This window comes from Phlebotomus papatasi, chromosome 3 (assembly GCF_024763615.1).
Source record: "Phlebotomus papatasi isolate M1 chromosome 3, Ppap_2.1, whole genome shotgun sequence".
Classification (NCBI taxonomy): domain Eukaryota; kingdom Metazoa; phylum Arthropoda; class Insecta; order Diptera; family Psychodidae; genus Phlebotomus; species Phlebotomus papatasi.
The window spans coordinates 5,335,210-5,351,319 of NC_077224.1; the positions used below are offsets into that span (position 1 = coordinate 5,335,210).

The 16,110-nt window shown below is 35.5% G+C and overlaps 1 protein-coding gene across 1 annotated transcript; it reads left to right on the plus strand.

The window, feature by feature from the left end:
- Nucleotides 1-1,517: 1,517 nt before the first annotated feature.
- Nucleotides 1,518-15,319, plus strand: LOC129806535 (trifunctional enzyme subunit alpha, mitochondrial). Its single transcript, XM_055855199.1, has 6 exons — nt 1,518-1,653; nt 1,713-1,847; nt 2,081-2,922; nt 9,637-9,816; nt 9,890-10,479; nt 14,007-15,319. Exons 2-6 carry the CDS (start codon nt 1,772-1,774, stop codon nt 14,626-14,628), a joined length of 2,310 nt encoding a protein of 769 aa, XP_055711174.1. The 5' UTR covers nt 1,518-1,653; nt 1,713-1,771; the 3' UTR covers nt 14,629-15,319.
- The last annotated feature ends 791 nt before the right edge of the window (nt 15,320-16,110 follow it).

Consider the following 16,110-nt stretch of genomic DNA (forward strand, 5'->3'; position numbering starts at 1 on the left):
TGTCTGCAGCCCACAGATCGTACCATGCTCCCTATACAATCTATCTATCTAAAAATATTTTTACATAAATATCAATGCTGATAAACTTTCTATGTTTTTATGATAGTAGTTTTCCTGAACATCGACATTGATAAAAAAAACTTACGAAATATGTATCGAAATGGTGCTAGGATCCTAATTATTTTTTAGGAAATGTGAGCCTTAGGACCAGCTATTAAAATATATTGCCATGAGTCACAATTATTGATTAACATAGGAAAAATCAGTTATTAATCTTGGATAATAACAATAATATATTTTATTCACAAAAATAGGGTCATCCCTTTTACAATTGTGAAAAAAAAATTAAAAGAGGAACAAAATGAGAAAAAAAAAGAAGTTAACAAATTCAGGAGTTTAAATCTAAGTACGAATAAAGAGAGAAAAAATAAAGAAAATTAATAAAAAGAAAGTAAAGAAAAATTCCTAAGCTTCTCAGGCTTCATCTTTGAAGAAATTTCGAATGGCAGCTGCAGAAGAGCGCCTGTCATTCGGGACACTATTAAAAGCAGTGACGCCCTTAACGAACATAGTCCTGTAAAGACATTCACTGTTAACTTTAGGAACCAACAGTCCCCGAACCCTGGCTGAGCCCCCCTTAACCAGTAGACTCGAGAGGTACTCAGGACATCCAGAAATTAATAGATGAAACAGTAACAGTACAGCTCTCATCTTCAAAAGGGATGGTAAATCACATCCAATGAAAACGTTTCTATGTGGAGTAATGTGATCTTGGCGACTTATGCCGCAAATATACCTGACACAATCATTAAAGGAAATCGTCAGGCGACGAATTTTGTCACTATCCGCCGTAAAGAAGAGCTCTGCTCCATAGTTGAAGAAAGGAAGAAGAAGCGCTCGCGCGAGGATCAAACGAGTGTCATAGGGCGTGATGTCCTGGAAGCGTCTAAGGGTATACAGAGAATAGCTGACCTTTCGGCAAATAGAGATGGCCTGATCAGACCATCAGAAAGTTGCATTGAAGATAATGCCCAGGTTTTTGACCTGATCAGAAAAAGGAATAATTTCACCGTGAAGGTGCAATGGATAGAAATCAAGGGAAACTCCTTTTTTAGAAATTACAATAGCTTGAGACTTTTTAGGATTCAAAATCAACCCATTTGATAATGCCCAGTGCTCAATTCTGGAAAGATTGATATTCATAAGTCGAAAAGCCTGAAGGGAATTGGAGGGCTCACCCTCAACATAGATTTGAAGGTCATCTTCATAAAGATGAAAAGAGCAATTCTGTAATACTGAAGGTAGGTCATTGATGAAGAGGGACAAGAGCAGTGGGCCAAGAGGATCGTATCAAGCATGGGTACTTTCCCTTAATTTCCAACGATGAGCGTACATTAATTTATTCTCGAATTTATTTCATTTATTTAGTCTTTTAACGATTTTAAAATTCAAATAATTTTTTACAGAGATCAAGGTGATGTAATAAATTCTAGCAAAATTTATTACACCTAGCAAGAGGGCAGTGCATTGGCAGCACTGATTTGATAAAGTCACCGCATTTCTCTCTTGCACTGCGAATTGTGTGTTGGTATTTTTTCGTTTATTTTTTATTACTTAGTGAATAATTAGGAAAGTGTTAAAGATCTACTTTAAGTAAGTCATTTATGACCTTTCTTTTTCTCTGGACACTAAAAATGATTTTTTTACTGCAGGTTTTCAACCTTTTCGGTGAGAATTAATTGAAGGCACTTCTTTTTCTTGATCCCAAGAAATGGCTTCTGTTCGTCTTCTCAGCAATGCAACCAAATTATCCTGGATGCCATCCCGGATTGGATGGCCATCGCCAGGTAAATAGCTCTGCTTTTCAGTGGAATGGGTCATTTCTTGTGTTACGTCACGCCGGAGCTCCCAGTCCAAAGTAAATCTCTGTGTGATAAAGCAAAAAAAAAGAATGATGTTAACTTTTGGACTTTGGACTTGGGGGAAAAATACAGTTTTTAATACTTTGCTGTGTGCTCGAGATGCCGGGGTCACGTGTAGTTTGGTCTTTTGAGTGGTTTTGGTTTTTTGTGTCTTTCAGCTGGAATCTCCCTGAAGAGATTTGCCAGTGCTGCAGCTGCCCAGAATCATCTCAAAACGAAAGTTGTCGATGGAGTTTTGGTCGTTACTCTCGATTCGCCCAATGTCAAGGTGAATTCCCTGGGCGAAGAGGTGAGCAGAGAATTTCAGACTGTTCTCCGGGACCTCGAAACGAATCCCGGAGTCCATTCGGCTGTCGTGATCTCAGCCAAACCGGGATGCTTCGTGGCGGGGGCAGATATTGGGATGCTAGAGAAGTGCAAGAGTGTCCAAGAGGCCCAGAATATCTCCCACGATGGCCAGTTGATGTTCAATCGGATAGAAAGTAGCAAAAAGCCCGTTGTGGCTGCTATTAATGGAGCCTGCTTGGGCGGAGGATTGGAACTGGCTCTGGCCTGTCATTACAGAATCGCCACGAAGGACAAATCCACGAATCTGGGCTTGCCGGAAGTGATGCTAGGTCTCCTTCCGGGAGCCGGAGGAACTCAGAGACTGAGGGAATTGACGTCAATTCCGACAGCTCTGGACCTGGCACTCACGGGGAAATCCGTAAAAGCGGACAAAGCAAAAAAATTGGGCCTTGTAGACTTGCTCGTGTCTCCTCTTGGGCCAGGACTTCAGCCCGCTGAAGTCAATACAATTGAGTACCTGGAGAAAGTTGCCGTGCAAGTGGCCAGAGAAATTGCCACGGGAAAGCTCAAGGTGGACAGAGAGAAGAAGGGACTGGTAAATAAAGTTATGGCCTTTGCACTGGATATCAATTGGGTCAAGGATAAAGTTTTTGGGAAGGCCAAGGAGCAAGTTATGAAGCAAACCGGAGGACTCTATCCAGCCCCATTGAAGGTAAGTTCCTTAAATTATTTCGAAAATTCTGTGTCTTGGGAAATATCTACCAGTGGTTTGTGCCTGAGATTAAATCCCTCCAGTGTGTATTCGCTAAAATTCTGGGAGAGTTTCCAAAAGAGTTGCATGAAATCACCTTGGTTTTTAATGACAAGAAAGACAAAATAAATTCTAAAAAAAGTTTTGCAGCAATAAATCGACAAATTCCAGCATTTTGCAAAGTATTTTTGGCTTGGTGACTTAAGGCGTCTACACATTGGGAGCAATTTTCGTCAAAAATTGCGTTTTTGACAGAAATTTGACGTTTCCCTCTACAACGCTGCAGGGAATTTCCTTCAAAAAAGCAATTTTTGACAGAAATTGCTCCCAATGTGTAGAGGCAATTAAAAAAAACATAAATAATTGAGTTAAATCTCACTGGATTCCATTCAGACTTGTCCGGAATTCAAAGACCTTTCAGATTAATAAAATTTTAGTGAAATTGATAGAAAAAATATGCCCTGTAGAGGTGTTTAACTTTTGACCTTGAAAATCGCTAAGAAAACGTGGCTCAAGGTCATTGGGGGATATGGACAAAATGGCCATTTGGTCTGCCTTTCTTTGAAAAAATTGCAAAAAAAAACACAAAGGTAAATGAATTAAGGTAAGTGTGCCAAATTTCGGCATAGTTGCATGCAAGCGCCAAAGTCTCAAGTTTGAAATGTAATATCTTTAAAAGAAATTGATTTTTTTCATTTCTTCTAGTTTAGGAGTGTTACTTAGAAATTTGTATACAGTTTATCGTCTTTATTTTCTTTAAAATCATTCTTAATACATTTTGAAATGAATAAAAATGTTAACATAGCTTTGGTGCCTTATTTCGGCCACCTTCATTCTCATAGTTCCTTGCCCTTCGGGAATTCTTCCAATATCTTTTTCACGTCATCTCGTTTGTCGAAGTTACATTTTTTGTTATTCTTTTGCATTGTATAATCTCTAGAGTATGTAAAAACCAAAAATTCATGAAAATTCGAGGAATAAGAAATGTGGCCGGAATTGCAAACTGGCCGGAATTTGGCATACTTAGCCTATTGAATCTTTTTCGGGCTTCCAGAAGAACTGAGAGATTTCCAATTAGGACAGTCGTAGGGTAAGTGTGTCAAATTCCGGCCAGCTTGCAATTTCGGCAACATTTTTTGTTTCTCGAATTTCCATAAATTTTTAATTTTTACATACTCCAGAGATTATACAATGCAAAAGAATAACAAAAAATGTAGCTTCGACAAACGAGATGACGTGAAAAAGAAATTGGAAGAATTCCCAAAGGGTAAGAAACTATGAGAATGAAGGTGGCCGAAATAGGCCACCAAAGCTATGTCTACATTTTTATTCATTTTAAAATGTATTAAGAATAATTTTAAAGTAAATAAAGACGATAAACTGCCTACAAGGTTCTAAGCAACACTCCTAAAGTAGAAGGAATGAAAACATCAATTTCTATTAAAGATATTACATTTCAAACTTGAGACTTTGGCGCTTGCATGTAACTATGCCCAAATTTGGCACACTTACCGTATAGGAATTTTACTTGAACGGTAAAATTCTTTTTAAGCATTTTTAGCTAGGGTAAATGTCCTAATTCAAAACCATTTCCAGACGCTTTAACTTTGACAGAAGTTTCAACACATTAAGTTCAATTTTTTCTGAAGAGAATTACATAAATTTGCTCCTTGACTCTTCCAGAATATTACTGTTTAGTGAAAATTCTTTAGATATAATTTGAAAACTTCTTAAATACAAGAAAAATACGCGAGTGTAAAATGCTTCTATTGTAAACAAATTAATCTAAATGGAGACAAGGAATTTTTCTAATTGGAGACAAACAGTTTAACTAAAACCGTGACGAAAGTCTTCCTTTTTGAGTTGCTCTTGAGCGCAGAATTTGTTCTTATTCCTGGTCTTTTCTCCTTTCTCATTTAAAACAATAAGAAAATCTCTCCAAAAAAAATCATATTTCCGGGATTTCCTATTGAGGCATTTGCAGACACGTCAGAAAAACCCTTTTTGTTCACGAAATAGGTAATTATTTCATTTGAAAACTTCATGTACCGTTAACAATAAAGATTAGCACTTAATTTAACTAAAACTAGCCAGAAATATGACATAAATGTTGAACAAAATGAATAAACAACAGTCACTTTATTGTGTTTTTCATTGGAAAACATGGTCAATCGATGAAAAATTCAATGATGAAAAGGTACACTTTTAATTTTTCTGAGAAATTAACAAATTAAAATTTGTGAATATGAATGGATTTTCGCTTTATTTGGAGCAAAATTAACTAAATAATGAAACTGTGGTATAGAAAATTTATAAATATAGCAATTTAGTACTGTATTTATCATGAAAACAATGACGTTTCCATTTGGAGTAGCGAAAAATTTCTATTTGGAGCACGTTTTGAATTAGCTTAATTTACCTTATTTTAAAAATGCCGGAGTACATGTGGGAAGGAATGTCTTGCAATACTCGTTTCAGAAGATAATTTAAGCAAGAAATATCTATTCATGTCTTTAGAAAGGGAGGAAAAGGCGAACTGGATTTTTTAAGAATAATTTTCAGGAATTCAAACCTACTGTAAGTTCTTAAAATGAATAATTGTGCTATCCTCCAATGGAAAATGTAAAGGGGAAGTCTTTCTCCTGAGCATTTTTTTTTAGCACTTTACTGTTCTCAAGTGCTTCTGCATTATCGACTTTTCTTTGTGGTGGTTTTTGTCTCGACTGTTTTCCTCAGCACTCGCCGGGTTCTAAAAGCATCAAATAGTCGTGACAGGAACCAACAGAAAGAAATGTCGATAATGCAGAAGCACTTGAGAACAGTGAAGTGCTAAAAGTGTTCAGGAGAAAGTTTTCCCATTTTTATTTGAAATGAAAAGTGGTAAAAGTTTTTTTTAGCACATGACGGTTCTGAAGTAATTGTGCATTATCGATTGTTCCTATCTCGACGGTCTCGACTGTTTTCCTCCGTTCTCGACGTGTTCTAAAATCATTAAACAGTCGTGATAAAAACCAACACAAAAAATTCGATACTGCAGAATCATTTGAGAACAGTAGAGTTCAAAAAAAATGTTTTGGGAAAGGATTTCTCCCTTTAATTTTGCATTCGAATAGCACTATAATAGTGTTATTCTAATGCATTGCAAAGAGATTGTAAAGAATCTCAGCTAAATGAAGATGTTTTTTTAGCATTTTACTGTTCTCAAATGCTTCTACATTATCGACGCTTCTTTGTATTGATTCCTGTCTCGGCTGTTTGGTCTGTTTGGTGGTTTTAGAACACGTCAAGGACGGAGGAAAACAGTCGAGACAGGAACAATCGATAATGCACAATTACTTCAGAACCGTCATGTGCTAAAAAAACTTTTACCCCTTTTCATTTTAAATAAAAATGGTAAAACTTTCTAAAACTTTTTAAAACAGTCGAAACTGGAACCACTTTAGATAAAAGTCGTTAATGCAGAAGCACTTGAGAACAGTAAAATGCTAAAAAATATGTTCAGGAGAAAGATTTCCCTTTGTTATTTCTCATTGGAATAGCATAATAATTGATATATCCTCCAGAGAAGATATTTAAAAAAAGAACTCAAAATCTCAATATTTTCTCTTTTCTTTTTTCCTTTCTTGGTCATGAAGGTTATCTGTGATAAAAATTTAAAGAACTTCGATTTCATTTGTTTTGGAAGATACCAAATATTTGTAATTATCGGCTTAACTCATTTTGGCTGATACTTGTGACTCAAATATTTTTATTGAAATATTGCCGTTGGGCCATCTTTATTGGTTTTTGATAGGATTTTATTTGCCAGAACGTTATTTGAACGTCATAAAAATGATTTATATAGCCCCCATTGTAAATTGATATTATTGGGACGAGCTCCTATCATCAATAACTGTTATCTCAATTGAGGAACTTCTTTTCTATAATGATATAACTTTTAAAATCCGAGTCTGAGAATATATTTACAAGTAATTGAATAAATTTTCGGTGGAAAATTACTTAACGGTTCATTACCGATTTATAACCGTTTTGAACCGATTTATAAATCACTCAAAATATTGCCCAAAAACACTTCAGCAGCAATACACTTCTGGCTAATCATAGCTCCACTTTTTAAGGAGAATCATACAATGCAAAATCCAGAAACTATGTAAAACTGTAATTAAACGTTTTTACTATTAAGAAGGTTAAGAATTTACTACTTTTTATGATAAACGTCTGGAAAAATTGTTGCAATGGGTTGAGAGCCACGAATGAGTGATCGTTTGCAACTAAATAACGCTCTGTGGCATATTGCACTTCTTATGGTCCAGGTCAACATCAAAAGGCTGAAATGGGATGTTCCAAAACTTTTACTATTTTCTCCAGACCTGGTTTTTTACCAGTTATCACTTGTTGGACTTGGTCAATTTCGAAATTGATAAATAGTTTTGAACAAATGTTGGTTTTTTCTCGGAACCCTGATTAAGATCCCGAACGCCAAAATTCTGAAGGCCAGAATCTCAAAAGCCAAAATCTTGAAAGTCGAAATCCCGAACTCCAAATTTCCGGAAGGGCCAAATTCCTGAACTCCAAAGTCCCAAATACCTCAATATCCTGAAAAGCCAATATTCTGTAAGGGCTAAAATCCCGAATGGGTCAAAATCTAAAAAGCCATTATCCCGAAAGCCAAAACCTATAATTTCAGAATATCGAACTTCAAAATCCCAAAAGCCAGAGGGCCGAGTTCTAAAGTCCCGAAATAAAATTCAGGGTCAAAATCCTGAAAGCCAAAATCCTGAAAAGCCAAAATCCCGAATGGACCAAAATCTCAAAAGCCAAAACCTCGAAAGTCGAAATTCTGAACTCAAAAATCTCGAACGCCAAAGTCTTGAATGAGTCAAAATCCCGAATGGGCCAAAATCTCAAAAGGCAGAATCCTGAAAGCCAGACACAATAATTCCAAAATTCCGAACTTCAAAGTCCCGATAGCTAAAATCCCGAAAGGGTCAAAATCCTGAAAAGCCAAAGTCCTGAACGCGAAAATATTGAATGGATCAAAATCCCGAAAGCCAAATCCAATAATTCCAAAATTCTGAACTTCAAAATCTCGAAAGCCACAGAGCCGAGTTCTAAAGTCCCGAAAAAAAGTTCAGGATCAAAATCCTGAATTTCAAAGTTCCGAATAGGTCAAAATCCTGAAAAGTCAAAGTCCTGAATGAAATAATCCCGAATGGACCAAAATCTCAAAAACCAAAACCTGGAAAATCGAAATCCCGAACTCAAAAATCTCGAACGCTAAAGTCCTGAATGAGTCAAAATCCCGAAAGGCCAAAATCCTTAAAGGGTCAAAATTCCGATAAGCCAAGGTCCAGAACGCCAAAATCCCGAATGGACCTAAATCTCAAAAGTAAAAATCTTGAACCCCAAAATCTTGAACGCCAAAATGCCGAACTTCAAAGTTCTGAAAGGGCCAAAATGCGGAACTTCAAAGTCAAAATCCCGAAAAGCCAAAATCATGAATGGACTAAAATCCCGAATGGGCCAAAATCTCAATAGCCAAAGACTCGAAAGCCAAACCCAGTAATTCCAAAATCCCCAACTTCAAAATGTCGAAAGCCACAGGACCGAATTCTAAAGCCCCGAAGAAAAAGTTCAGGGCCAAAATCCTGATTTACAAAGTTCCGAATGGGTCAAAATCCCGAAAAGCTAAAGTCCTAAACGCCAAAATCCCGAATGGACAAAATCTTAAAAGCCAAAATCTCTAAAGTCGAAATCCCGAACTCCAAAATCTCGAATGCTAAAATCTCGAATTCCAAAGTTCCGGAAGGGTCAAGATCCTGAACTCTAAAGTCCCGAATGAGTCAAAATTCCGAAAAGCCAGAATCCCGAAAGCCAAACCCAGTAATTCCAAAATTCTCAAATTCAAAATTCCGAAAACCAAAGGACCGAATTCTTAAGACCCAAAAAAAGTTCAGGGTCAAAATCCTGAATTTCAAAGTTCTGAATGGGACAAAATCCCGAAAGCTAAAATCATGAAAAGCCAGTCCTGAATGAAATAATCCCGAATGGACCAAAATCTCAAAAACCAAAACCTGGAAAATCGAAATCCCGAACTCAAAAATCTCGAACGCTAAGGTCCCAAACTCCAAAGTTCTGAAAGGGCCAAAATCCGGAATTTTAAAGTCCCGAATGAGTCAAAATCCCTCAAAGCCGAAATCCCGAACACCAAAACCGATTATTTCAGAATCCCGAAAGCCAAAGGCCGAGTTCTAAAGTCCCATAAGGCTTAGCCACGCCTTCTCTAAAGTTTCTCCTATTTTTCTGTATATTCTTCTTATCCAGAACCCTTATATTCTAATTTGTCCAGTAAGATTAATGGACATCCTGGAGAATCTTAAAGTTTTCCGAAAGTAATATGGCAGTCACAAAATCTTTTTTTTTTTTGGAATGATCTTGTCGGGGGCGTGGCCTATTCTTCTTAGAGGGAACTTTAACATTTACTATCTTTATACATTTCAAATTAGTGGTGGTAGTTTTCTTTGGTAATATTTTAACAATCCCTTGATTAGTATTGCAAATACCGGAAAAGTTCATATTAACTTGGTTAAAACTCCCAAAAGGGGCGTGGCCTGAAATTATTTTTTCCTAGTTTTTTTAGTACCAAAACATAGGGTGATAAGTTTGAATTTGTAGATTCTCGAGGTGATTCGTGTTGGAAGTGATAAAGGAAACGATGCTGGTTATGAAGCAGAACGAATTGGCTTCGGAGAGCTTTCACAGACTCCCCAATCGAAGGGTCTAATTGGCCTGTTCCGAGGTCAAACGGAGTGCAAAAAGAATCGTTTTGGAAAGGCGAGTGTTCCTGTGAAAACGGTATTGTTCTTTCCACAAAGTCCACAATTCCCTTTCTCTCTGCATTTTGTCTGTAAAGTGAGAAATGTTTCAGGTTGGGGTACTTGGGGCCGGATTGATGGGCGCTGGAATAGTTCAAGTGAGTGTTGACAAGGGCTACAATGTTGTGATGAAGGATACTACAGATGCGGGGCTCAATCGTGGCCTTGGGCAGATTCAGACGGGCTTTGAGAATGCAGTGAAGCGCAAGAGACTGACAGCACTCGATCGCGATAAGCATTTGGCCAATCTCACATCAACACTCAGCTATGAGCCATTCCGTAAGGCTGATATGGTCATTGAGGCTGTCTTCGAGAATTTAAACATCAAGCACAAAGTGATTAAGGAATTGGAAGCCGTTGTTCCGCCACATTGCATCATTGCCACGAATACCAGTGCAATTCCCATCACGAAGATCGCAGCCGGAAGTTCGAGGCCGGACAAAGTGATTGGGATGCATTACTTCTCGCCAGTGGACAAGATGCAGCTGCTGGAGATTATTACGCATCCTGGAACGTCCAAGGATACCATTGCCAGTGCTGTGGCTGTTGGACTGAAGCAGGGCAAAGTGGTTATAACTGTTGGGGATGGTCCGGGCTTCTATACTACCAGGATCCTCTCAACGATGATCTCGGAGGGAATCAGGTGAGGAAATTCACATTTTCGACTTTACATTTTTCAGAAATAATTTAGTCAATTGCAAAGGAAAGATTTTTTATTCATTTCTTTTATCATGAAATTGATTTATGAAATTTTATTAAAAAAAACGTAAAATTAAAAAAGGGAAAATCAAGTATAATTTAAGTCGCAAGTTCGTGCATTTCGTAAAGCCTGGAACGTTTTGCCACCCATTTTTGTTCTTTATCTTTTTTCCAAGACAAAATATCTTTTCAAAATTTGTATTACTTGATATTGAAATTGAACAAATACAGGGAGTTCCGCTTTCAATGAAATTTTCGGGATCGAGAAAAGCATGCGAATTCACTACAGTGACACAGAAACATTGCATATCTGCAGGAGATATCTTTGGGATAAGTTACAGAAACGCCGTGATGTATGCAATAAATTTTCGGCGCCAATTTTTCAACTTACTTTCAGCGCCAACGTCAACGGTTCATAAAGCCGCTGCCATACCTTTTAGGTCGATAGAATTTCTTTTCTTTCTTCTTTAAATGGGTGGGATATATCTATCCCATTCTTTCAGTATGATATCTAAATTAAATTTGTTGAATGAAATTAGGTCGGGAATTTCATTCGATAAAGTTTCACTAAAATCTGCAGATTCGCATATGGTAACACGGGCGCTGAATTTGCTTTTGACGTTTTGAAAATGTTCCAAAGTGTAAACAATTGTGCGAAGGAAAATGCAGTGAACCACAAAGAAGAATGATTTATTGAGAAATTCGGTTCGAGAGAAAAAAGATATTACGTGCAAAAGCACCAAAAACTGTAAAAGAATGGATCATGTCAAAGAAAAATAGAAAAAAAAAAACAGGAAGGAGCTAGAAATTATTGGTAGGAAAATTCAATGACTTTCTGAACTTAGACACTCATTTAAGTGAACTTCAAAAAATAATTTAAATTTATTAGTTAATAATCGCGAGAATACCGATCATATCGATTATAGTACTCAGTAAAATATTAAATATGGTCAGTAAAAAAACTTTTAAAAAAATCGGTAAAAAATTGAATTTGGTCAGTAAAAAGTCAAATTTGGTCAGTAAAAAATCATATTCGGCCGGAGAAAAGTCAAATTTGGTCGGTAAAAAGTTAAATTTGGTCAGTAAAAACTCAAATACGGTTAGTAAAAAATAAAATACGGTCAGTAAAAAATAAAATATGGTCAGTAAAAAGTAAAGAATCTGGTCAATAAAAAATCAAATTTTATCAGCATATATTTTGGTCAGTAAAAAATAAATTTTAGGTTATTGGAAATTTTCCAAAAATAATTTTGTTTAATATGTAGACCTGAAGAAGGGGACAACAATCCCCGAAATGTCGTAAAGGGAAGAAAGGAATAAATCCTAACCAGAACCCGTGTTTTATCCTCATCAACCAAAACTGACCGAACTACATCTAGTAACAAATAAAATTTGGTCAGTATAAAATAAAATTTGGTCAGTAAAAAATCAAATTCGGTCGGAGAAAGGTCAAACTTGGTCGGTAAAAAGATAAATTTGGTCAGTAAAAAATAAAATTTGGTCAGTAAAAAATCAAATTCGGTCGGAGAAAGGTCAAACTTGGTCGGTAAAAAGATAAATTTGGTCAGTAAAAAATAAAATTTGGTCAGTAAAAAATCAAATTCGGTCGGAGAAAGGTCAAACTTGGTCGGTAAAAAGATAAATTTGGTCAGTAAAAAATAAAATTTGGTCAGTAAAAAATCAAATTCGGTCGGAGAAAGGTCAAACTTGGTCGGTAAAAAGATAAATTTGGTCAGTAAAAAATAAAATTTGGTCAGTAAAAAATCAAATTCGGTCGGAGAAAGGTCAAACTTGGTCGGTAAAAAGCTAAATTTGGTCAGTAAAAAATAAAATTTGGTCAGTATAAAATAAAATTTGGTCAGTAAAAAATCAAATGTTCTGTGCTTCGGGAAGTTATCTGTATCGCCTTTTGAGGCAAAGGGAAATTTTCCGTGCTTTGGGAAGCAATTTGTACTGCCTTGAGGCAAAGGGAAATTTTCTGTGCTTTGCAAAGTTATCAACAGCGCCTGTTTAATTTTTGTACAAAATTTAGGAAAGACGAAATGTGAAATACGAAATGGTAAAATACGAAATGTACTAAAATACGAAGTTTCCGCAATACGAATTGTGCAATACTTTTTATCCGGATATGCAAAGTTTTAACTTTTAGTGATTTCCTTTTAGTTTTTTATTGACTAAATTATTATTCACTGATCATATTTAATTTTCCATTGAATAAATTTCACATTTTACTGATTTAAAAAGAAATTTACTGACCAAATTTGACTTTTTACCGACCAAATTTGACTTTTTTCCGACCGAATTTGATTTATTACTGACCAAATTTTAGTTTTTACTGACCAAATTTTATTTTTTACTGATCAAATTTGATTTTTTACTGATCAAATTTGACTTTACCGACCAAATTTTATTTATTACTGACCAAATTTTATTTTTTACTGATCAAATTTGACTTTTCACCGACCAAATTTGACTTTTTACTGACCAAATTTAATTTTTTCCGATTTTTTAAAAAGTTTTTTATTGACCAAATTTGACTTTTCACCGACCAAATTTTATTGTTTACTGACCATATTTAATTTTTTCCGTTTTTTTTTAAAGAAAAGTTTTGTACTGATCATATTTAATTTTTTACTGACCAAATTTGACTTTTTACCGACCAAATTTAATTTTTTACTGATTTTTTAAAGATTTTTATGACCATATTTAATTTTTTACTGACCATATTTTTTTTTATTGACGAATTTGAATTTTTACTGGCCAATTTGATTTTTTTACTGACCAATTTGAATTTTTTACTGAGCAAAAAGATTTTGCCTGATTTTGGCAATCAGCGCAAATTCAGCGTCCTAATTTCATTTATAGTAAAATGTCGAATTTCACCAGATCTAAAAGGTGTGGCGGCGGCATAAGAAATGCATTTCAAATTTACCGCGTGAAAAATACAGTGCTCGCTTTATAAACCGGATGATTTGGAGACAATATGACAGATGTCCGCTTGGTAATCCGGGTGAATTTTTTGAATTTGTTCAACGTCTCGCAAATTTAATACAAGTTTTTTTTTGTAGAATTAGAATAAAAGTTTAAAAAAAGATTAAAAAGACAAAATTAGAGAATTCTATGCTAATATACTTCATTTATTAAATAAAAACATTACAGGATAATTAATTTTCATTGCTGAACACCCATGCATACATAACCTCAAAATTATTTTAAATGTAACCATCGATAACTCGTCCGGATTACGGCGATCCGGACTAGAGATCGGGCACTGTATTTGCATACATTTAGGGGCAATTCAAAAAATTATTTTATAAATGAGCTCCTAATGGTAGGCAATTCATAACAAATTCTTACAATCCGTTTTCACTCAAGCCGGAACTCCCTGTAATACTGATTTTTTTTGATTTTTTTTGTTGCAAATCAAAGTAGGTAGGAAATATTGTTTGAATATTTTTTTTGGGTTAATAGAATACTCCAAGAGGGAACAGATCCCAAGGATTTGGACAAGATGACGAAGGCATTTGGCTTTCCGGTGGGATGTGCGACACTGGCTGATGAAGTTGGCATCGATGTGGGATCTCACATCAGTGTAGACCTGGCCAGAGAGTTGGGAGAGAGGATAAGTGGAGCAGATCTGGGACTGTTGGAAGATATGGTAAAGGCTGGATTTCTGGGACGAAAGTCCGGTAAAGGGATATTTATGTATGATTCGGCAAGTCGGGGATCGCGTGAGGTTAATCCAGGAGCCCTGGAGATCCTGAGGCAGAAGTATCCGTTGGTATCGAAGGGTGCCAATAGTGTTGAGGATCTGCAATTGAGAATGGTGTCGAGATTTGTCAATGAAGCCGTTCTGTGCCTTGAGGAGAAGATCCTGGATAATCCGCTTGAGGGTGATGTGGGAGCGGTATTTGGTTTGGGTTTTCCACCATTTTCCGGAGGACCTTTCCGTTGGGTTGATCAATTTTCAGCGGCAAAATTGGTGGATAAAATGCTGTCGTATGCTGATCTCTATGGGGCACCCTTTAAGCCGGCTCAAACACTCCTGGACATGGCTAAGGATTCATCCAAGAGATTCCACAAATCGGCTTAATTTTTTGGACATCACAAAATTCACCGAAAAGGTAACATTTCCAATCATTTTCTCTATTTTTTTTCATTTTTTTCCCAAGGAGGGGCAAAACTTTTAAATTACAAGGAATAATATTCAATGCCCCTTTTTATACACTCACACAAAAAAACATTTCTTTGATGCCTAACGACGAATTACAAAAGTCAATTAATTTATTTAGAAAAGCAGAATTATTTTTGGCATCGGTCGACTGATATTCGAGATGATTCAGTTGTACAATTTCACACAGTCTTACACTTTTTTTCTGTGCTTTATCTCGTTTAAGTATAATAGTTTTTTTTTTTTTTGGTTTTTGTAAAAGAAAATGACGAAAGTCATAGGAAAAAGGCAGATAAAAAAAAGAGTCAGAGATGCAAGAGAGAAACAAAATACATTAAACTTTACTTAAAAATAGGATCAAAATTTTATAGAACATTTTATATACAACACAATAGAGAAACTCAATTGCTAATCTTTTATTTTTTTTTTGTTCGTCTTTTTCAATAAAATGTCTAAATTGAGTTTCTTTCTCCCTTTCCGCGAAAAAAAACTTTGGTGGGCTGCGAGTGATTTTTTTTTGTGTCAAAATGAAGGAAAGAATTTTTATACTGTTTTTTTTTGATAGGTTCACAAGTGAAGAAAAAAAGAAATAAATTATAAATGTTTTTCTTAATTTGTGCCTTTCAATTTACCATTCATTCGTATCAATATTCCGTTCAAGTTGATCATAACTCAGCTTGATGGTCGTGTAAATTATCGTGGTAGTACGTGAGGATTGCTGTAAGCTGTAACACTGTGCATGACAAGGATTCATTTATTGATGAGGTTTGTGTCGTGATGGAAACTTTGCACTTTTGGTGCCATAAAGCTTTGAACTTGACAGGAAGTAATAGAAAAAAATATTCATTGGGGCAGAGCATTAAAGATTCACATATGCATCATGTCGACGCATTTTCAACCACAAAGTAATGCATATAAAAAATATTATTTTGAATATATTTTAGTAGAAATATTAATTAGTCAAGGGAAGTTTTGATTAAAAATGCTAAAACATTTTTGGTAAGTATTTTGGAAAAAGCGGTAAGTAAAAATTTGGTAAGTAAAACATCAAAATTGCCCCATAGCAAAAGAAAGCGGAATAAGGAATCACAAGGAAAAATTCCTCGGAATTTTCCAGTATTTTTCCTTGGTAAATTCCACGGAAATTTTCCATGGTTTCCAAGGAAATTCCCATGGATTTATAGTGGATTTTTTGTGTGGAATATATCCCAGGAAATTTACGTGGAATGAACATGGATGTTTTCCCACCAAAGAAAATGCAGAACAAATGAAGCTGTCACATGTATCTCATATTTTCATTTCCCTATATTAAAAAAAAATAGTAAATTTCACGAGGACTTTGATATGTTTTATTAAATCAGCGATAACGAATTTACACTTTAGATACATTCTATGAAATAAGAA

What these genes read in the sequence shown, in the direction of transcription:
- LOC129806535 (XM_055855199.1), top strand. Translation starts at nt 1,772, where the DNA reads ATGGCTTCTGTTCGTCTTCTCAGCAATGCAACCAAATTATCCTGGATG. An exon ending in TCTATCCAGCCCCATTGAAG is followed by an intron (nt 2,923 to 9,636) that starts GTAAGTTCCTTA and finishes TTGAATTTGTAG; the next exon opens with ATTCTCGAGGTGATTCGTGT. An exon ending in CGAGTGTTCCTGTGAAAACG is followed by an intron (nt 9,817 to 9,889) that starts GTATTGTTCTTT and finishes GAAATGTTTCAG; the next exon opens with GTTGGGGTACTTGGGGCCGG.